Source organism: Pipra filicauda, unplaced genomic scaffold (genome assembly GCF_003945595.2).
Source record: "Pipra filicauda isolate LSUMZ 115617 unplaced genomic scaffold, ASM394559v2 scaffold667_size348046_pilon, whole genome shotgun sequence".
In the NCBI taxonomy this organism is placed as follows: domain Eukaryota; kingdom Metazoa; phylum Chordata; class Aves; order Passeriformes; family Pipridae; genus Pipra; species Pipra filicauda.
Window position 1 is genome coordinate 203889 of NW_024104828.1, and position 22088 is coordinate 225976.

A 22088-nucleotide genomic window follows, 5' to 3' on the forward strand; every position below is an offset into this window, starting at 1 on the left:
CACAGATTTCAGGGATATCACAGATTTCAGGGATATCATAAATATCAGGGATATCATAAATATCAGGGATATCACAGATTTCAGGGATATCACAGATTTCAGGGATATCACAGATATCAGGGCTCTTTGTTGTTCCATCCCTGATGAAGCCATTTGTACCAGTGGAAAATTGGTAGAAACCACGAACACTTTGTTAGGAAACGGGAAAATGCCTCGGGAAAAGGGAGGCTGCAAGGGCTGGGAAGGGGAGGGGATCGTTGGCCATCAGCCCCACACGGGGTGTCCCTGTGGCCAGAGGAGCTGATGTCACCCTTGGCTGCCCTCACTGGGCAGGAGTGAACCCTCTGCCTCCCTGGAACCGTCCAATCCCTGGAATCCTCTGTCCCCTGGAACCCTCTTCCCTCCAAGCCCCTCTAACCTCTGGAACCCTCTAACCCCTAGAATCCTCTTTCTCTTGGGATCCTCTGTCCCCCAAAACCTCTGTCCCCTGGAATCCTCTGCCCCCTGGAATCCCCTGCCCCCTGGAATCCCCTGCCCCCCAGAAGTCTCTACCTCTGGAACTCTCTAACCCCCGAAATCCTCTGCCCCCTGGGACACTCTGCCCCCCAGAATCCTTCCCTCAGGCCCTGTGCCCACGCCTCCAGGATGCCAAGCCCCTGGATAGGGCTCAGGGAAGAGCCAGGAGAGAGAACAACACCCACTTTGCACTGAAGGAACAAAAGTGCTTCGTGTGTCCATCAAAGGACACGGCGGGACCGGATCATAACCATAAAGTCTTGGGGTGGAAAGGAATTGGATCCAAGATGCCCTTGGCTGAGCCAAGGGCTGGGAACAGAGGCTGAACAGGTCAGGCCAGGGATAAAGACACATTTTTGGTCAAGAGGTTGGAGCTGCACCCATGGCCTGACCTCTTGGGGACAACGGGCAGGCAGGCCAGGAATGGGTCTTGCCATTCCATAGGGATTTGTTTGCCCAGGGAGGTTTGGAGTGCCCGTCCCTGGAGGTGTCTGAGGAAGGCCTGGCCGTGGCACTCAGTGCTCTGGGCTGGGGGACAAGGTGGGCATCGGGCACGGGGGGGGGCCTTTTCCAACCTCAGTGTTTCCACGTCACTTTAACGGGAAATCTTCCCAAGAGAGATTTTGTTAATCCCGGATAATTCCGCCCATTAATTTCTCTCTGGGTTCAGATCTTCAGAACTCGCAGCAAAATGGTAATTTCCCAACCCGTGGTGGGAGCAGCATTCCTAATCCAGCAGCATTCCTAATCCAGCAACATTCCTACCAGAATTCCATCCTGGCAGCGGGAACATGAGGGAAAACAGGAAAACACCCCTGCGCTCACTCTGCTCGTGGCCTCTCACCTCCCACGTGCTCTGTGCTGTCCTGGAAGGGAGATTCCCCGAGCCAGGTGTGATTCCCTGTCCTGGGTGTCCCCCCCACCGTCCCTGTCCCCGTGTTTGGGGTCACTGAGGAGCATCCTGAGCTCTGCTGGGAGCCAGGACAGCAGATGCCAGCGCAGAGGATTGTTGGCACCGGGAGAACCGGACCGAGGGGGAAGCCACGGGAGAGGGTGGCAAGGTCCTGGCAGGGTGGAGGTGGGTGGCTGTGCCGAGCTGGCAGCAAACCAGCAGCTCAGGGGCCACCTTGGCTCTGGGGCCAGCAGCCCTCCCGTGCCCCCGTGTCCTCCCGCTGTCCTTCCAGGCCACCAATGACAAAAATAAAGGACTCCAGCTGCACCAAAACCCCGCTGGAAGTAGGGCACGGCATCCTTCCCATCGACCTGCTCCTCTCCCACTCCTCCTGGAAGCTAATTAGCCTGCGCTCAGAAATTGGGGTAATTAGATCAGTGGGAGCCGAGCTCGACCCCGGGGCTGGGGGGCCTGGGGAGGGTTTTCTGAGGTGGGGTTTTGGGTTTTGAGTGTCCCCAGAGAGGGTGATGGCTAAAGAAAAGGCAGGGAGAAAACAAAAACTGCCAGGCAATTCAGTTTTAGAGGTGAGATAAGGAAAGGGTTTTAATTCCTGCCTCTGAGGCGTGAGATTGATTACAAGACTCACCCCCCGGCCCTGTACAGGGGTTACAATTTATGGTATTCTCTGTCCAATCCCAGGTGCTTCCACCCCGTGGCTTTTGCCCTGGTCCACCCCCGGCCTGGAGGTCTTTTCCAACCTAAATAATTCCGTGATTCTGTGACTTTTGTAAAGAACCTTCATTCATTTATGTTTTAAGGGAGAAAAAAAAAACCTGAATAGGGTTTTTTTGGTTTTCTGGTCTCCCTTCCCATCCAGGGATCTCCATCACACACATCACCCTCACTCCCAAACATTCCTGCTCACCTTGGAAGCAGGGACAGAATTCCACATGGGAGAACCCATTCCCAAGCAGGTTTTCTCCTCCCACAGCCCTGTGAAAACAAGAGAAAAAGGAGCTGTCTGTGTCCAGAAGGGGTTTATCCACATCTGGCCAGGAGACAGAGCGAGGCAGCACAGCCTGCTGTGCAGGGGTTTTCATGATCAAGAATTCCTGGTGTTTTCCCAACAAGAAAAGGGAATATTTGCTTGAAAATTGGGAAAAGAGCGTCTTGGGAAAAAACTGCTCGACTTTCAACAGCCTTTAACAGAGGGAGCTGCAACATCTGAGTTCTGGCCACGCCTCAGGAATAAATCCCAAGCAAGGACACAGTTTTTTAAGTTGATTCCTGACAGCTCTGGACCCTGCAAAGGCCACCAAAAAAAAACATATCAGGAAAAGAAGTGTGGGAGAAGTGTTTTGAAAGTCGAAACGAAGGGAAAAGGAGGAGAAAACAGGGGAAGGGAAAATACAGGGGGATGACTCAGGAGCTTCCACCAAAGCAGCAGATCTGACACCAATCGTGCCCCGGCCGGTGACAGGTAATTTAACCTCCCCTGTAAAACGAGGAGAGCAGCAGCCCCGGGGGGCAGGGGGGGGCTTAATTAGTTGCTATTCGTAGATTAAGCAGCGAGTCTGAAGGTGAAAGCACTAAGTGCGAAGTATTCTTAGCTCCTGGAGGATTAATTTCCCTAATTGGGCAACCCCGGCGTTGCATGAAAGTGGATCAGTGCCCGGTTTGGAATCCTGAGGTTCGTTCTGGTGGTTCTGTCCCGTGGGAAAGGGGACCCGGGGAAGGGATTTTTGCTTTTAAAAGCAGGGAGTGGTGATGAATCTGTGGTTGTGTCCCGTGGAAAAGGGGGACCCGGGGAAGGGAGTTTTGCTTTTAAAAGCAGGGAGTGGTAAGGAGTCTGTGGGATGCTCAGTGCAGCTCCCGTTCAGAGCCTGTGACTCCCACCCGAACCGACACACACGGGGTTGATTTGGGAGCACAAAATGTGTTTTATTTGGGTGGCTGATTCCTCACCCTGCCCGCCCCCTCCGAGGCCGGGGCTGCATTCCCAAACCTGCTGTTCCCGTGGTTTTTCCAGCTGCTCTCTGTGCCCTTTCAGACCCTTTTAGAAGTTCCAAACCAGCAAGGAAAAGAGCAGAAGAGCAAACCCAGCCTCAGGTCAAGACCCTCCCTGTCCGCAGGGGCTGAAAATCCTCATCTCCCACTTCATTATCCCGAATTTCTGTGGCAATAGCATCCAGTTCTGCTCCCTTTTCCCAGGCAGAGCGGGCCCCTGGGATGAGGAATTCCTTCCCTTCGGATTTCTCTGCTGAGGGGCGACCACAAAATTCAGCTGCCCCCGTGGTCACCTCGAATATTGCTGTTCCTGCAGCAGGGGGGGGATATTTTAGAGCCCTTGGCTGGAATTCTGCTCCTGTTGATCATCCCACCTGTGCCAGAGGAGCAGAGCTCAGGTGAACGTTGTTTTCCAAGGGCAAAGGGACATTTCCTCACGCTGTTTTCTGAAATTATTCCGATTTTTGGTTCAAGTGTATCTCTGAACTTGTTTAAACAGGGCAGAACATTTTAGCCTGGGAGTTCCTGTGGAAGTGAGATCCATCCAGGAGCCGTTCCTGGGCGGGGGGAATTTCTGAAATTCTTCAAAGCAATTCTTATTTTCCTTTCAATGAGACACAAGCAACGCTTTATTTTTTATTTTTTTTTTTTTTTTTCCAGAGGGGAAAAAAAAAAAAAAAAAAAAGACCTCAAACAATCCCTGAATTTGCAAATATTATTTATATCAACTCTCCTTTGATATGGAAAGTTTCTAAAGGGAGCCTTTTAATGCCCAACAAGCCAAACACACTTAATCTAACTGGGGCTGAAAATTATTGAAGGTAACTTCTGAGTGCAAAACTTCAAACAAAGCTGAAGAATCCTTTTAGTTTGGATTTGGTTTTTTTTTTTTTTTTTGAAGTCTCAGGGAAAAAAACCTGTGGAACAAAAGACATAAAAATGCAGGGTGTATTTTCCTAAAATTAAAACATCACCTGATCCCAGAAACAGGCCCCGGGGCATCTGTTAATTGAGTGACTGTGCCACGATCCTGGCGTGGTTTGAACCTCCCTCCAGCCTCCTCCCGACTGGATTTATGGAATTATCCGTTAGGGGGGGATCTCTAACAAACTGCACAGCTTCAGGACTGAGATCTGGCTGTTAAAGGGATTCACAAAACTTTGAATGTTGTTTGGTACAATTAAGGGTTTTCCCGGTGGGAGGGTTTTCCCAACAAGGGGGGCCCCTCAGACCAACCCCCCCAGCACGGGAACACAGGGAATGGACAGGGAAGCCAGGGGATGGACAGGGAATACAGGGAATGGACAGGGAAACCAGGGAATACTCATGGAACACAAGGGATGGACAGGGAACACAGGGGATGGACATGGAATACAGGGGATGGACAGGGAACACAGGGGATGGACAGGGACCCTGGGGGATGGACAGGGAATACAGGGAATACTCATGGAACACAGGGGATGGACAGGGAACACAGGGAATACTCATGGAACACAGGGAATGGACATGGAACACAGGGAATGGACATGGAACACAGGGAATGGACATGGAACACAGGGGATGGACAGGGAACACAGGGAATGGACAGGGAACCCCAGGAATGGAGCTGGTCCCCCCGGCACAGTCCCAGTCCCCAAGGGACAAATCCAGGTACAAGGAACAGTCCCAGTCCCCAAGGAACAAATCCAGGTACAAGGAACAGTCCCAGTCCCCAAGGAACAAATCCAGGTACAAGGAACAGTCCCAGTCCCCAAGGAACAAATCCAGGTACAAGGAACAGTCCCAGTCCCCAAGGAACAAATCCAGGTACAAGGAACAGTCCCAGTCCCCAAGGAACAAATCCAGGTACAAGGAACAGTCCCAGTCCCCAAGGAACAAATCCAGGTACAAGGAACAGTCCCAGTCCCCAAGGCACAGATGGAGAGAGACCCTGGAAAGGGCCTGGAGGGCCAGGACAAGGGGGAAGAGCTTCCCACTGCCAGAGGGCAGGGTCAGATGGGATAGATGGGATATTGGGAAGGAATTCCTTCCCTGGGAGGGTGGGGAGGGGCTGGGATGGAATTCCCCGAGCAGCTGTGGCTGCTCCATCCCTGGGAGTGTCCCAGGCCAGGCTGGAGCACCCCGGGGCAGTGGGAGCTGTCCCGGCAGGGGGTGGGGACTCCATGATCTTCAAGGTCCTTCCCAACCCAATCCCGGGATTCTCTGAGGCTGAAGAGGACACGGAGCGTGCAGGGATTTCTCAAACAGCAGAACTTTATTGCCCACAGACAATGCAAACAGTTTCCACACTTGCTGCACTTCCAGCAAGTCTCCTATTTAACAAGGTTCACAAAAAAAAAAAAAAAAAACCAACCAAAAACTCTTTATTTCAGAAGGACCCCTGTTGTTCTTTGAGCATATTCTCATTTCAGGTGTTTATTATTGCTCAAATCTACAGTCTGGTTGTGATTGGCCACTCAGTCACGAGATATGCACAATTAAAGGTGATGCAGGACTCCCAGGCATTCATTTTTTAATTAGAAAACAGACCCGTTGTAGGATAGAAAACAACCCAAAAGGATAATATTTTGAATTTCTGAGTCCAGGCTTTCTTTGGGCACAGCTGGCTTTCAAGCAGAATGGGATATCAATAGAAAAAAAACCCCAAACCACTGTACACTGATTTGGAGAAAAAAACCCATCTCAGCACAGACTGGGTGTTCACACTAAGGATTGTTCTAAAAAAAAAAGAAAAACAAACCAAAAATAAATAGGAAAAATGTCGTTGGATCACCCCAAAGACAAAAAAAAAAAAATAAACCCATCTCCATGAGTCCAACACAATTAGTCCAAACACTGAATTACTGACTGTAGTTTTAAGGGCACCTCCCCCAAAATGGGGATCTCCTCACTTCTCTCCAACGAGAGCAAATGTCCTTTTCTTCTAGACCAGGTCCTTAAATATCCTACATTTTTTCGAAGGCAAAGGAGGACAAAGGTGTAGCCAGGGCTTGGCTCTGTAAAGCTTTTCCTGGCTGGCAGTGCCAAACAAGGGCCAGGAGACCCTGGAGAGAAGGAGGGTTAAATTCCAGGTCACTGCAGGTTCCCCCCCTCCCCTCCTGCCTTATAAAAAAAAAAAAAGGAATTCGGATTTCAAGGCAACAGTAAAAACCACAGAGGTATGGAAAGAGAAAGCTTGCTGCTGTTTTCAAGTCAGCACAGCAAGGAAATCAGAGAGACAGTTAATTCCTGGGAAATTGGGATACACAGGGGAAACTCTGGCATTCCAGCTGTGGACAGTAACGCTGTGGGGGTGGATTTGATGCACCAAAAGTTAACTAAGAAGTGATTTAGTGGGTTTCTCAAGGTTAAAGAGACATTTAGCAGCACAGAACAGAGGGAGCTTCCCTCCCTCAGACACTCCCAAAATCCTGCTTCACACTTTGCTAAGGACACGACCCCAAACCCCACTGGTTAGTGCCAAAAGGATGCATATCTCTTCCAAATGGCCAAACTCACAAGCAAAAAAAAACATTTAAAACCAGAAGGTCGTTTAGTTCTACATTTATTGCAGCTATTCAAAGGGTTAACAATGCTAACAGGGTTTGTTTTTTTTGTTGTTTTTTTTTTTTTTACTTACACTACAGGGAAATGCATTGCCACTGGCTTAGCACTGCTGCATCTGCACGGGACAGAAACGAGCAAATTCTCTACGGGATTAATGGCAAAACCCAACCAAAAGACAGCAGACACACCACTGAAGTTAGTTAAAATGTTCACTGAAGCTTGCAGTCTTCATGGAAGAGAGCCTGGAACTAAAATAACAGAAAAAGAAGCTTGTAAAAACCTCCAGCAAAGGCAAAGTGTCTGCATCACAAACGTTTCACATGTACAACTTCTCAGAGCTGCCTGCAAAAGGCGGGTCAGAACCAAAAGGGGGGGGTTCCTCGTGCAAAAGGAGGAGTGTGGAAGGTCAGCTCTTGGTAAAAAACAAGACCAAGTGGCAAAGGGTGAACCCAAGGTGGGAGCAATGCTGGAATTTCAGCACCAGAGCCGAGAGCAGCTCCCAAACTCAGGGTTGGCACAAGACAGGCCACGCTCCGGCTCAGGAGCGTCCCAATATTCACCTTTACTCTCAAGGCAGCTTTAAACTCTTAAGCTGAACTCTCAGGGAAGGACAGCACCACTTCCCAGCCCGGATTCCAAGGGTTCTCCCAGCCTGAGGGGAGCAGGAGCCCAGCAGAGGCACCCCCAGGAGGGCTGTGCCCCTTTAACTGGGGTTAAACCAGAGCAGCTCCGAGGGCTGGGCTGGGGCTGAGAGCTGGATTTCACTCCAGCCTGCAATTCCACCCTGGCAGCAATGGGACATGGAATCAAGGATCCTTCTTCCAAAGCAGGAAATGGGAAAGAAGAGGTTGAACTGGAATTGTGCAGGGAAATAAAAAATCAGGGGCAGCAACGCGCTGGCAGCTTCACCCCTGGGCTAAGAGGAAAGCTAAACCCTCTGGAGTGGGTCTGAGGGATAAATCAGAGGCCAGCAGTGCTGGTTCCAGTTATTCCAAGCCAGACTGGGACTGGGAGATCTTGCTGGAAGGCTCAAGCTTTACACTGGTTAGGCCCAGGAAAGAAAGGGAGGGGGGCAGTGAAAACCACACCCAAACAGGAGTTAAAACAGCTCAAACTGCCAAATAACTGGGACTGAGGATTTTCCAAGCAGCCTGTGGTCCAAGAAATGTCTGGGCTCTCAAAAGGTCCTTAAATCTGACGACCAGATAAACTTGTTTGTATTCAGGGCCTTTGTGCTTCAGCTTCTTGCACTGTAGGAGGTGAAGACACACGGAAAAAAAACTCCACGCCCGTGGAAAAACGGAGCCAGCAGTGGGTTCCTCTGTGGGGTTACTGGGTGATTTTGTGCTTCAGGGCAACCAAAACTGAGTGAGCAGAAAACTGCACAACGCCATGATCTCGTTCCTTTTGGTTTCAAAGTCAGTAAAGGAAAAAAAAAAACAAACAAAAGAAATCAACTTGCATTGATAAACTACCAGGTAAGGAAAACTTGCTGCTGGGGGGACTGGAGATGGAGACATTCCCCCTTCAACCACTTTTTGGTGGAGGAAGAGCAAAATGAGGCTCTTTGAACAGCAAAGAACACAAATCTTGCAGATCTGCCAGGAACTGGAGCTGCTGCCACGTCCCTGTGGGTGCTCTGCAAGGATGGGAACAGCAGAACGTGCTGCTGGTCAGCCCAGGAGCAGCTCTTTAAGGAAGTGGGAGCAGGTCTGGGTGCTGTGAACACTCAGGTGAACCCCTGGGGCTGGTTTTAGACAGGTCAGGATGGAGGATGCACTAGAAAGTGCCATGTTCAATTCTGTCCCTCTCAGAAATAGCCTCAGTGATGTGCAAGCCAGGAAAAGATGAGTGATCAGACCTTGGAGGGTTGTTTTGGTAACACTTGTTAAATCTTCCACCTCTTCAGAGCTGCTTCACCAAGCAGGTAACACTCTCTGTTCATTAATCCAGTCTTCTCTTTCAGTAAATTCTGGAATAGTCCCTTAAAAGTATAAAGGTTTTTGTCTTAGGTGTTGAGATTTTTCAGTCAAAGAACTTCTGCAAAGCAGATGTTTGATAGAAATGACTCTCTAAACTGATGGTCTTATAAAGCTGATGATCCACTTCCAAGTGTTTTCTTCAGTGTTTTCTGCAGGCACATGAACCTGCACCCCCCTCATGACTTAAAAAAACTCCTTGGAGAGGGAAAAGAAATGTTTCAAGGATTTCTTGGGGCAGAGCTGCAAATTTGTGTCCAAACAAGAAAGCACACTTAGAACTGTACAGCTTGTTCACTGCAAGGAAAAAAACCTTCCCAGCTGAGCTTTCCCAGGAAGGGTTTGGTGCTGTCAGACTGGGATGGACTCAGCTGCTCACCCTGCACTCAAAGCCTGGACTCTCACCCCAAATAAACACCCAGGGGTGGAGACTCCTCTGAAAACTGGTGCAGGGAGGGGAGGAAACTGCTTTGTGCAGAAGTGGGTTGGAAGGTTGGACCCCTCAACAAAATGCAGGGTCACAGAATCTGAACTGCCTCGCAGAAGATCTGAATTTGAGAAGGGTCTTGCTCTCAGAAAGGGCCAGAACCAAACCAGGCCCAGCGTGGTTCCCACGTCACTTATTCCATTTTTTCTTTTGGTGAGGAATCTCATCACAAAACAGGCAAACTTGGCCAGAGAGAGAGAGGGAGAGAGAGAGAGAGAGAGAGAGAGAGAGAGAGAGAGAGAGAGAGAGAGGTAAAAACAGGCACTTCTGAGCCCAAACCAGCTGTTTCTTCCTCAGAAGATGCCACCCAAGCTGTTAGCTTGCACAACACAAGACTAACTGGAATCTTGGAGGATATTTTAATACATTAGCATTGGAGTCCACTACTTAGAGACCAGAGTGCTCTTCATACTCTGCTGAAGATCTTTCCCACAGCAGCTTTGCATTTCCAGGCACTTTAGAGCCAGCCAGTCTCTTTATGTCAAACCTAGAAAGCAAGATTTTGGGGGGTAATTCAGCAGTTCAAAGCACTTCACTGGAGCTCTGGACTCTCAGGAAATGTTCAAAAAGCACAGCTGACACTCATGGAAACAGCACTGATTTCTTGGGAAGGGAAGGTTTAACCAGCCCTGGGAGGGAATGTTGGCAGTGGCCGTGGCACCTACCTATTTACTTGCTCTTTTCTGCCTGTACATTTGTATCATTCTCTGACGGAAAACATCAAATGCATCTTCTTTATTTTCTTCCCCTGCAACACCCAAGCCCTCCCCTGCAGAGGTAGCACCCCTAGGGAGCAAAATGGAGAGTTAGAACACTCTGAGCCCAGGACAACGTGCAGAAGAAAAAAAGAGAAACAACAGCTTCCAACCCAGACACAACTCAAGGGGAGAGTCATAATTCAAAGGGAGAGTCACAGTTCAAGGGGAGAGTCATAATTCAAGGGGAGAGTCATAATTCAAGGGGAGAGTCATAATTCAAGTCCTAACTCAAGGGGAAAGCCTTTCTGCTTCATTTGGGGCAGAAGGGGAGCAGAGGTCTGGGGGCAGTGATCATCTCAAGCAATCCCCACCTCCCATTTCACGTGCAAACCCCCCCCAGGAGAAAGTGCTCCCATCACAGTGAAGGTGTTTAAATCATCTCACAGGTCAAATTCTTCCATGGATTTTGAACTCCAGCCACGGGGAGATGCTGGAGAGGTGGCAGAAGTGACCTTGGGTTTTTTTAATATTTCAAAAGTGACCCAGGTCAGAGACTCTGAGGAACGAGCAGGAACCACCACAGAGCTCTGGAGAAAAGGAGGTTTGACTGAGGGAATATCATGCTGCTTGTTTAAAATTCCCACCACAGACAGACTCTGCAGCTCCTGCCCTTCCAAGAAATATGAGCCATTAACTCAGCTGTTCATCCCAAACATGCCAAGGGGAGGAGAGAAACCTCAACAACACCAGAGCATCTTCCTGGATGGAGAGGGTGACCCACAGCAGGGCAGAGACAGAAATAACTCAAACCCTTTTTCTCCAGCCTTTGTGTGTGCAGAACTCAGACCTTACAAAGCCAAGATTAACAAAACCTCTGCCCCAGGAAGGATCCTCTGTGCCAGGTCTGTCTCCCAGGTCAGTGAAATTACTGTTATCTATCACAGATAAATTACTTTAGAATAAAAAAAAACTAATCAAAGGCGTGAGATAATTACTCAGAGGAGGGTCTGTCCCACAACAATGTTCTGCCTTTGAGTTGTGCTTCTGGTTTCTCATGTTTTAAATATCCCTTGAACTATGAAACAGGTGTGACAAACCAGCTCTCAGGGCAGGGAACAGCTCAAAAAACTAACAGGAAACCCCACTGAAAATGTCAGGAGCCACCATTTCCACGAGGAGTCACCACGAAATCCAAGTAACTTTTCCAGGAACAGAAATCATGTGGTTTTTCCTCTGCAAATGTGACTTTTCTCTCCAAGCCAGAGACGAGCTTTAAGTTTTCCCAACACAGAAAGAGCCTCAAGTTTGTGCCTTTAACAGCTGCTGTGCCTGAATGCACCAGTTTTAGAGATCCCTGTTATATAATGATTAAGGAAGGCTCTGCTACACAAGAACTGGAGTCTCTCCAACTATTAATCCATCCCTTTTTCCCAGGGAATGAGATCAGACAGCACATGGACTTTTAAAGAGGTCATCAGTGGAGAGCAGTTTTAAAAGGGGAGGAAAGGGTAGAGGCTACAGGTTATCAGATGGGGGAAAAAAATGCATCAAAACAACTGAAAAGAGAAAGGAAAACGTTAAATTGCAGTGGTTTTGTCCTCCCTGAGATTGTCCTTGGCTGGGGAAGTAAAGAGAGGAACACACCATGAAAACCATCAGTCTCAAGAGTTTCTCTCCACACGACAGGTTTTGTAAAATAAACAGAAGTTCTTCCCAAGAGTGACCAGCAACGGCCTCGAGCTGGAAAACCTGTGTTTTCCCCCATTAAAAATTAAAGGTGGCCAGAAACTTGTAGAATGTGCAGGGCTGTCAGAGCAGACACAGTTAATTAGCCCGTGATCAGGTGCAAAATTTGTGCCAGGAGCTACAGAAACAACACGAATTCCTCATGGATTTGGTCCCAACAGGTTTGGGAAGCAAAAACCCCAAGGTTCTCAGAGTGCTGAGCACAAGAGCTACAGGTGGCATGAGCTGCTTCCTCACTGCCTTTTTCCTGCTGAAGGAGGAAATGGGGAAATATATAATTATGGCTGCTGGGAAAAAAGCAAGCAAACCACCAGAAAGAAATCATTTCATAACCCATTTTCAGTGGCCAAGGCACGAGGAGGACACAGAAACCCCTGGAGAAAAGAAGACTTTTGTTAAACCACAGACAGAAAGTTGCTTGTGTGGGTTCAGAGAGAAAGAAATTTATGTGGGTTCAGAGAGAAATAAATATTCTGCTCCTTATTCAGCTGGGGAGTGAAGGAGGGATTATCCATGAGGAGATATTAAGCATAAGGGAATGTTATCCATGAGGAGATATTATCCATCCTCTGGCAGCAGTGGACATTGGAAACAGCAACTTTAAATGACAAAATGAGGATTAAACCCCTAAAATTTCAGGGAAAACACACACTTACCTCGTGGCAGGTGCACTTACCTCCTCCCTCATGCAGTGGAATGAATCAAATAATTAGGGTGACAACAAATGAGCTGCCTAAACCTACAGATGTGTGACGTTCCTAAATCCCATTTATACTCTACGTGCAAGATCCTCGGGATAACGTGTTAAAAATCCCTGACAAAGTCACTGTGAGCATTCCCAGCCTTTCCCAGAGCTGCCAGAGCTCTGGGTTCCCATTACATACACTTTTACAGGCTCTCTGATCCCTTTCCCTCGTGTCCCGAGGCCGTGTCCCTCCTGCCAGCCCATCTTCTGGAGCATCTGGAACCCCACGTTCCTGTGTGTCAGCCTCTTGTGGGAGAACTCCAAATCTTTTGGTTTCTATGGAGAGGAAAGACAACAGAACAACAAAGGTGGGTTGTTATCCAGGGAGATCATTTAAAAAAAAAAAAAACAACCAAACTCAAAATCCACCCCCACCCCGCCACAAACTGGGTGGGTTTGAATTTCTGGATCTGCAGAAATAGCTCCTGAGCAGCATTTCAGCAGCTCCACAGAACAAAAAAATCAAAGTTTTGAACCTTGCCAGTTCAAAAAACATCCATTTTGGGTTCTCAGATTGTTTAATTACGTTATTAAGGTGGCAAACAGCACACCTTTGTATTCTCAAAAGTATTTGGTGCTTTTTAAAAAATAAACACTGGGTGATCTGATGGCTGAATCCCTGTTGCAAACACAGAAGCAGCCAAATAACATCTCACCAATTCTGGAAAAGTGCAACATGCTTTTCAGGCAGCAAAGCACCCATTTCTTTATATTATATTTTTTTTAATAGCAGATGAACACACAGCTATTCAATAGTGCTCCAATCATGGAATGCTTAACTCTGATACAGGTATTTAAAGCCTAAACCCAACAGGGTTTTAGGAGGAGTCACAGCTCTCCTCAGGTTTAGTCCAGACCTCTCCAGGATCAGGTTCTGCAGGTTTTAGTTTGATTTCATGGCAGAGAACATGTTTTTGGGGCTGCCTCTTGTAAGAACAGCTGATTGTCAGGGGGCAGCTGCAAACCAAGTGGGTTCTTTACCTTCTTCTTCTTTGTAACTGGGCAACCCCGAGGTCTGTCATAAGCAATCCTGACAGGCTCGTGCACTGCAAGGCAGAGCAGGGACAAAAATCAGCTGCAGAGAAAAACCTTTGTGGTACAGGACCCCAAAAGTACATCCCAAAAGAACATCTCAACTCTCAACGCCTGGGGCTGAAGTCAGAACCAACGAGAAAGATCAGAATAAAATAGAAAAAAAAAAAGAGAAGACATTAAATATACACTTAGAGAATAAATATATACTTAGAGAATATTTGAGGGATGATGTTTGATACCAACTCTGTACTGCACCATGAGAGAAAACCTGTTACATGGCTTGTTCAGTGTAAGGAACATTTAAAGTGAACGCTGTTTTCGTTCTCGTGCCAAAATTCTTTGGGCCAATAACCACCCACCTAAAATCCAGGAGCTCTGTGCCACTGCCTACAAACTCCCTGTTGGATGAGGCTCACCTTTTGGTTCTTCTATGAGGCAGATCCTTTTAGAGGCAGGGATCATCCCAACCTTCAGGGACTTGCTGCTGATTCGTTTGCGGGGGAAGGGGGTGCCGGGGGCAGCGGCCGGTGCCTGTGTCGACAGATTTGGTACAGCACCATCAGAGGGGCTGGAAAGCTGCATTTCACCTGCTGACATTTCCTCTCCTGCTTTGGAAACCATCTCTTCATCTAGGTTTTCCACACTTCTACCTGCTGGCACGTCCTCCTCGTCTCCCTCCTCTGCTTGCTCCGTTTCTTCCAAAGGCTGGGAAATGTCCTCCTCAAACTCGGCTTCCTCCTCGTTCTCTTCCTCCTCCTCTTCTTCTTCTTCCTCCTCTTCCTCTTCTGAAAGGTCCAAAGTCCTCTCTCCAGCTTTAGCACCCTCCCCAGTGTCAGCTGCTTCAGACACAGCGCTGAAGTTGATGGAGGGACACAACTCATAGACCTTCATCCGGTAAAATTTGAAAGCAGAACTGTTCTGATCCTGTAGAAACCTGAGCAAAAAAAAAAACCAAAACCAAAACCCAGTCAAAACAGCATCAGAAAAAGATCTTCTTTTAGCTGGTGTGAGAAGCAAGGCATTAGAAATAAATCTCTGGTTGATTTTGGAGAGGTCATTTCAGGGTTCCCTGACAACAGGCACCACAAACAGCAACCACTCCCCTCAATTCTGATGTTCAGCAGCACTTCCCAAACCGTGCTGGGAAGAATTCAGTGGGATTCTCTTAAAAACGGATTGGCAGGGCACTGTTTCAAGATTCAAGCTGATTATTTAGTTTACAAAAGGAAGAAATGTGCTTTTTGGAGAAGCAGTTTTCCTTTCTCGGGTTATTTCGGATATTCACCATGAACGGAGGTGCTGAAGACAACAGGGAGTATTTGCCCCAAATCCTCTGTTCCTAAACACACCGGATAAAAACAGACATCTCAGCAAACAGTGAAAGGGAGGAGGAGCATTTGGAGGTTTCTGCCCAGCCCAAGGACCCAGGGAAAGGTGCAGTTACTCACCAGAGGTCTGGGTTATCTGCACTGTTGTCTATGCTGAACTGCTCGATTTCTGGTCCTACCTGAGCCACAAACTTGGCAAGTTTCTCTGCAGTTTCCATGGTTTTGGCATCCACTGCAAGAAACCAAACGTTCTGTCAGCTCCCCACAAACCCTGCACGGCTGGGAGGTCACAGCACTTGAGAACTACCAACTTCAGCACAAGAAATGATTTTCAGGACGTGCAGCAGAACACACTCGACGCGGTTTCCCCACATCACTGACAATTCCAAAGCCAGTCCCAAATCTGCACTTACCATCAGGAAACTGAGAGGCCAGTGGTGGGAAAAGCTCTGGTGGTGCTGATAAATCCTCGGGATCTGCCCTTTCCTCTGCTGGCAGAGAGGCCTCGGAGCCGGGGCCACGCTGTGGGGACGAGGTGGGGACGAGGGGAGAGTTCTGCTGGGACAGGCTGGATCCTGCCACGGAGACCTGGGCTGGACCTGGAAGATGTTTGTCTTGGTGCCTCAGCACTGTCCCAGCTGAAAGCACAGTCTGTGTCCCTATGGTTGCTCTCCTCACCTTCCTTCCTCGGGTGCCACGCTGGGGGAGCACTCCAGGCCTTTTTCTCTTAAACAGCCTTCTCTTAATACTTGCAATTTTCCTGGCGTAGAGCAGGGCCCGGATGGATTCTGTGGCAGCTTCTTCTGGGGTCCTGCCCTCCCCACCCTCCTCCTTCCTCCTCTGCATCTCTGACAACTTCAGTCTGTAATATTTGTACTCCAGGCTGTCCTCATCAGACAGGAACCTGAAGAAAAATCACAGAAACGAAATGAGAGCTGGGCTGAAAGCATCAGCTCAGCAATCCACCCTTTCTTCCAGGTGTCTACACCAGCCTCAGCAGGTTTTTCTTGGAATAACAGCCAATTCCATGTCTGAAGCAGCAAGGAAAGTGTGCCAAGCAAATAAAGCAAGCAGGGGTTTGACACAAATCATTTGGGTGGTAATTAATCAGCCACGGTGCAGCTCACACGTGAAGAGACGCCGTCACACGAAAAGATCATCACGCCTGGAAGTGTCTCAGCTTTCCTTTTCCAACATTATTCATGGAACACTAAATCCCTAAGCCTGTTACCTTCCTGGGTGTTCACATCAACTGCGTTTATTTGTTCACCTCCCAAATGCAAATCTGCTTCTTAAAGTCTTGCCTTGGGATTGACAAACACATCACAAGGAACGTGAGCTGCTCCCCACAACTGAAGCAGCCAGGGCCATTTCCAGGGATACCAGGATAATTAGCTCGGGAAACATCTTCCAAAAAGTCTGATTAAACACACAATAGGGCTTTGATCTTCCACCCATCGAAAGGCTGAGCCTAATGAAACCTATTCCAAATGTCTGCATCAGAGGGGGGCATTACAACACACGGTTCAAACACACCCACCAGTATTCAGGGCAGTTCTTCTGAGCGCTCCTGTCTTTGGCAGACAAGGTTCCTGACACGATGCTCTTCACCAGCTGCTCAATTGTCTCCACAACTTTCCTGTCAGCTCGTTGTGGGACTGCTGGAAGACATAAAAGACAATTAAATCCCAGGCATTGATTGTTCTCGTCGCCAGAGCATGGATATGTTGGGTTTTTTGTTCTCTGACAGGGCGATATTTGCAATTTTTCAACATGGTTTAATAGAAAGCAGGCTGCACTTAATCCCGGAATGCCAGGATAGGTGGGGTGGGAAGGGACCTCTGGAGGTGCCCCAGCCCAATCCCCCTGCCCAGGCAGGGTCACCTGGCACAGAGGTGGCACAGGGACACATCCAGGTGGGATTGGGATGTCTCCAGAGAGGAGACTCCACACCCTCCCTGGGCAGCTGCTCCAGGCTCTGCCACTTCCATGGAAAGAGGTTCTCCTCACGCTGAGCTGGAACTTGCTGTGTTTTAGTTTCTGGCCATCACTCCTTGTCCTGTCTCTGGGCACCATGAACAGAGTTTGGCCCCATCCCCTGACACCCTCTGGAGACACTTATGGATCGATGGGATCACCCCTCAACCTCCCCTTCTCCAGACTAACCAGGCCCAGTTCCTGCAGTCTCTGCTCATCAGAGAGATGTTCCAGACCCCAAATCATCTTTGTGGCCTCTGCTGGAGCCTCTCAGCAGCTCCTTGTCCTTCTGGAAGTGTGGAGACCAGACCTGAACACAGCACTCCAGATTTGGCCTCACCAGGGCCGAGCAGAGGGGCAGGATCCCCTCCCTGACCTGTGACCACACTCTTCCCAGTGCACCCTTCCAAAACCAGGATAAATTAAGGAAACCTCTAAACTTTAACTGAGATTCTAGACCACGTTATCATAGAAAAGCACCACGGTCTAAGAAACTTATCCTTGGTCACCCCGGGCAAGTTAAGCCCTCCTCAAAAAGGCAATTCCTTATTGCACCAAAAGGATTTTTGTGCAAAATAAGTTTATTTGAACACTTGCCCTGAGAGGGCATGTTCCAAATTATCAGTCAGCCGGTGCCAGCGTTGCAGGACCTCCCTGAGAGAGGATCTGAAGTTCAGTTAGGAAAAAACATACGAGTAGAATAATGAGCAGGAATTTTTTTAGGGAGGAGGAACTTGCTGGTCTAATGCAGTGGAGAGTTAAGTGTTCCTGTAGGTGAGAGGATAGAAACATCTCCAAAAAAAAAAATACACCTGGAGCTGATAAGAGTGGTGATGGTAACAGCTCCAAATCTGCATATATGCAAATACTTACTCTGTAATGAAGCCAGTTCCAGGTTGGTCCTGGCCTCCCCACCTCGAGGTGGTGAGGCTGGAGGGGCAGCCAAGGGCACGAGGTGAAAATCCTGGATTTAAGGTATCAGCACGTGCCAGAGAGGGGAGGGAGGAGACAACAGCATTTCCTCCCTGCCTCGGCTGATTTACAAGGAATTCCCACAATTAGCAATTCCTGACCCGATGAAACCATAAAAAAAGCACCAAGAACTTACATCCTGCAAAGCATCTCAGAGCAGTTCCCTCCCTTTTACCTTTCGTGTCAGGAGAGGGGGTTTTAAGCTGTTCTGTGGCCTCGGGTTCGGGTCTTTTCATCTGGATGGGATACCCGCTCTTCTCCAGCCAGGCCTTCAAGTTCTCAATGTACTCCCTCCCGAACAAAGTGGAGTCGTCGAAGTTCGGGAACAGCGTCGGCGCCGGGGCCATTTCCTGGAGCCCCACGGCCTCGAGGATCTTCTCCTGCCTGAAAACAGACGCCAGGGCAAAGGTCTGGCCCAGGAGAGCCAGGGACTTCCGACACAGAGACACGGTGGTCTCGAAAGCACCGGCCATCTCTCGGGGGTTCCCGAAGCCGCTCGTCTTGATGCTCAACTCGTAGGCGTTGCAGGCCATGAGCAGCGGGGTGACCCCCTTCAGGAGCCGGTCCTGGAGCCTCATGATGTACTTGTCGAAGGGTTTGATGATCTCGAAGAAGCAGTTCTTGGTTTTCACGGCGCCCTTGTCCAGCAGCATGTTCAAAAACTCGTTGTCCACCTTGGGGGTTTTCAGGGCGGCGTGCTGCAAGCTCTTGATGGTGAAGAAGCAGTAATCCCTGTGCTCTGGCCTCAGGGAGCACTTGAAGGAGGCCAGCATTTTGGCACAGGTTTCTGTCTCCAGCTCGAAGAGGGCCCCGAAGAGCCGGGAGAACTCGGCGTCGTTCTTGATGGCGTGGAACCCGGCCCACTTTATGATCTCCACTCCGAACGTGGAAAAAATGTCTGATTTATCCACCAGGTCGAAGTTGAGGTTCCTGAACACGTGGGCAGGCTTTGGGAGCCTGAGGATGGGTCTCTGGGCTGCCAGGGCAGGCCTTTGATTAGGTCGTGGAGGCAGCTTTTGGACGGGCACCGGCCCCTGGTCGGGTTGTTCGGCAGCTTCCAGGGGCTGCTCCAGCGCCTGCGGATCGAGGCCCGGCTGCGGTTTCTTCATGTTCCACTTCTTGAGGGGAGTTTTGACCTCTCCTTTGAACACTTTAGCTTTAACCACACCCCTCGTGAGCCGCTTCCCCCTCAGGATCCTCCCCCTGCCAACAGCCCCCCTCCGGATGGGGGGCCGGAACTCGCTGTCTTGGACCCCGAACTCCACGTCGTACTCCTGGTTCTCCGCGCCGCCGTACTCTTCCTCCATGAGCCCCGGCGACCTGAAGTCCCCCAGGATATCCGAAGGGCTAAAATTGGGTTCGTGTGGCCCGGCAGCTTCCCAAGAGTCAGGAGGGCCATAATCCTGGTCGTGGGAAGCCAGGCCCCCGTAATCCCTCTCGCGGGAAGCCGGGTGTCCGTACTCCCGGTCGCGCGACGCCGGGCGCCCGTACTCCCGATTTTGGGCAGCTGGGTGCCCATACTCCCTGTTTTGGGCAGCTGGGTGCCCATACTCCCTGTTTTGGGCAGCCGGGCGCCCGTACTCCCGCTCGTGAGGCGCGGGGCGGCCGAACTGCCGGTCCCGCAGCGCGGGGCGGCCGAACTGTTCGTGGTAGTAGTTGTCCTTCCGCAGGAGGGGACTCGCAGGCCTGTAGGAAGGGCCTGGATAGTCCTCCCGGGGGTCTTCCCCCCACTCCTCGGGGGGGTGGCGGGGCTGGGGGTTGTCGTGGGGGTACCTCCCGCCGTCGTGGAAGCTCTCGTCGTAGCGCGGCCTCGGGACGGGCCTGGGGTGGGCTGGGGGGAGAAAACACACCAATGCACTGCCAGTAGTGTTGAGAAAAACCATTTAATGAGCGGATCTAGAGGCTTAAAGGAGTCAGGATGCCGAAATGATTGGAGAAAATACACGTGTCTAACTCTAAGATGCTCCCATTTGGTTCCTGATGTACTTAAAGCAGCACAGGTTCTGCTATAAACCCCTTTTTTTTCTCTCGGCACAAGATGCTGGTTTTGTGCTCAAAATGGGGTTTCTCGGGTGGAAAAACATCTGAGTTTTTCCTGAACTTGCTGTTTCACGGGATCACTGAGATTGGAAAAGCCCTCCCAGCCCTCCCAAGTGCAACCTGTGACTGATCCCCACCCTGACACCCAGCCCAGAATTCCCAGGCTGAGTGGAGGAATTCCACAGTTGAACAGAGGCTCATATTTTCTCCAGACTCATACAAAATTATCTAAAGCAGCATTGCAGCAATTCCTAGTATTTCTGACTTTAAAAGTATCCAAAATCCCTATTCCCTAATTCCAGCAGTTCAATGCAGAAAGTAAAGAATACTTGAAAAAAAAAAAAAAGAAAAATGAAGCATTTAATAGAAATTATTTCTCCAGGGCTCACTTTAAAAATAACAGATCTCATTCTGAAACCCTCCTATGAACGTACATTCCCGTCAACGTGATCTGAGTTATTTTTACGGGCATTTTATACATTAAATTTAGGAAGGCAAAAATCATTTGGAGATCACTTTTCCTGTGCGTTCGTGAGGTTTTGGCCCTTCCTCCAAAAAATAACACGGGAGACACAAAGCCCCAAAGGCTCCCGATGAGCTCCTACATTGATTTAACTTATCAGCCATCACCGGAATTCCATCCATCCTGCGGCGACCTCCCTGAAACCGGACCCGCTCCCCTGGACGGAGTTCCTTTGTCTGAAATCCCCCATTTTTTTTTTTTTTTTTTTTCCTCCCCACTTGGGAATTCTCCAGCCAGGGAAAAAAAAAAAAAAAAAAAAAAAAAAAAAAAGGAAAAAAAACCCCCACGAAACCAAATGCCGGCACAGGGGCAGAAGATGGAATAGCAGGGCTGCGCGTCATGGCCTCACCTCTGAAGCGCTGCTGGATCGCCTCCTCGGCGGCATCCCCGCGGTAGCGCTTCACTTTGTCCTGCACCACGGCGCCGAACGACTCGCGGGTGATGCGCCGGGAGGCCATTTTTACACCCTGCGGCCGGGGCGGAGCGGGGGCCCCTCCGCCGCTCCTCAGGGGCACCCCCGCCGGCCCTCCCCTCCCCTCCCCTCCCCTCCCCGCTCGGTGTGCCCCGCCGCGGCCGCGGGAGGAGGAGCCGCCCGCGGAGGAGCCGCCGCGGGGAGCGGGGAGCGCGGAGCCGCAGCCCCGGCCCGGCCCAGCCCAGCCCGCCCTCAGCGAGGCGGCCCCGCCCGCCACACACCGGGGAGGGGAGGGGAGGGGGGGGCGGCTCCGCACTGCGCGTGCGCGGCGCTGCCCGACCCCCCCCCCCCCTCCCCAACCCGAGTTAATTCTCCGGGTGATTTTAGGGCGGAAAGAAAGGTAAAAAAATTTAAAAAAAACCCAAAAAACAAAAAAACCCCACCAAAACCCAGCTGTTTAATAAGGACGGAGGTGGCCGATGCGCGCGCGCGGGGTTTTACAGAGTTATGGTATCGTCTAATTCCATGGCGCAATCTGTAGTATAGTATGTACAATGTTATAGTTAATAATAATAATAATTGTTAACAATAGTTAACAATAATAATAATAATAATAATAATAATAATAACAACAACTATAATATAGATAATTTATAATAAGATTATAGATAATACTATAATATAGTATTATCTAATTCTTATATAGTATAATAATATTATATATTATTATATATTATATCGAAAGCAGTCATATCGAAAGCATTATATTTCGATATATATAATAATATTATATATTATTATATAATATAGTATTATCTAATTCTTATAGCATCATCGATACTATGCTATAGATATAGAATATAATCGATAATATTTTATTATAGATAATAGAATATTATAGATAATAGAATATTATAGATAATATTTTATTATAGGTAATAGAATATTACAGATAATATAATAATTACATAGATAATATAGATAATCTGTATGAGTATAAGGAATACTATAATGTATTATCTAATTCTTGTAGTATCATCTATGCTATAGTACAGATATATAATATTATAGATAATATAATAATAATGATAGTAATAATAGGTAATCTATAATAAGATTACTGGTAATACTATAGTATAGTATTATCTAATTCTTATAGCATCATCTATACTACACTATAGATAT

The 22088-nt window shown here is 48.9% G+C and overlaps 1 protein-coding gene across 5 annotated transcripts; it reads right to left on the minus strand.

Annotated features, from left to right (window-relative positions):
• Nucleotides 1–5650: 5650 nt before the first annotated feature.
• SUGP2 (SURP and G-patch domain containing 2) lies at nucleotides 5651–21030 on the minus strand. 5 transcript variants are annotated; one of them, XM_039388564.1, is made up of 10 exons: nucleotides 20841–21028; nucleotides 18104–19759; nucleotides 16520–16637; nucleotides 15393–15883; nucleotides 15100–15211; nucleotides 14068–14585; nucleotides 13598–13662; nucleotides 12756–12892; nucleotides 10093–10213; nucleotides 5651–7209 (listed from the first exon to the last, which is right to left on the minus strand). In XM_039388564.1, the coding sequence occupies exons 1-9, from the start codon at nucleotides 20947–20949 to the stop codon at nucleotides 10093–10095; spliced, it is 3327 nt and encodes a 1108-aa protein (XP_039244498.1). In that variant the 5' UTR covers nucleotides 20950–21028; the 3' UTR covers nucleotides 5651–7209. The 5 variants fall into 5 exon arrangements, with proteins under 5 accessions (XP_039244498.1, XP_039244497.1, XP_027578972.1 ...); XM_039388563.1 differs by having other exon boundaries at nucleotides 5651–9609; nucleotides 16520–16640; XM_027723171.2 differs by having other exon boundaries at nucleotides 16520–16640; nucleotides 20841–21027.
• Between the last annotated feature and the right edge of the window lie 1058 nt (nucleotides 21031–22088).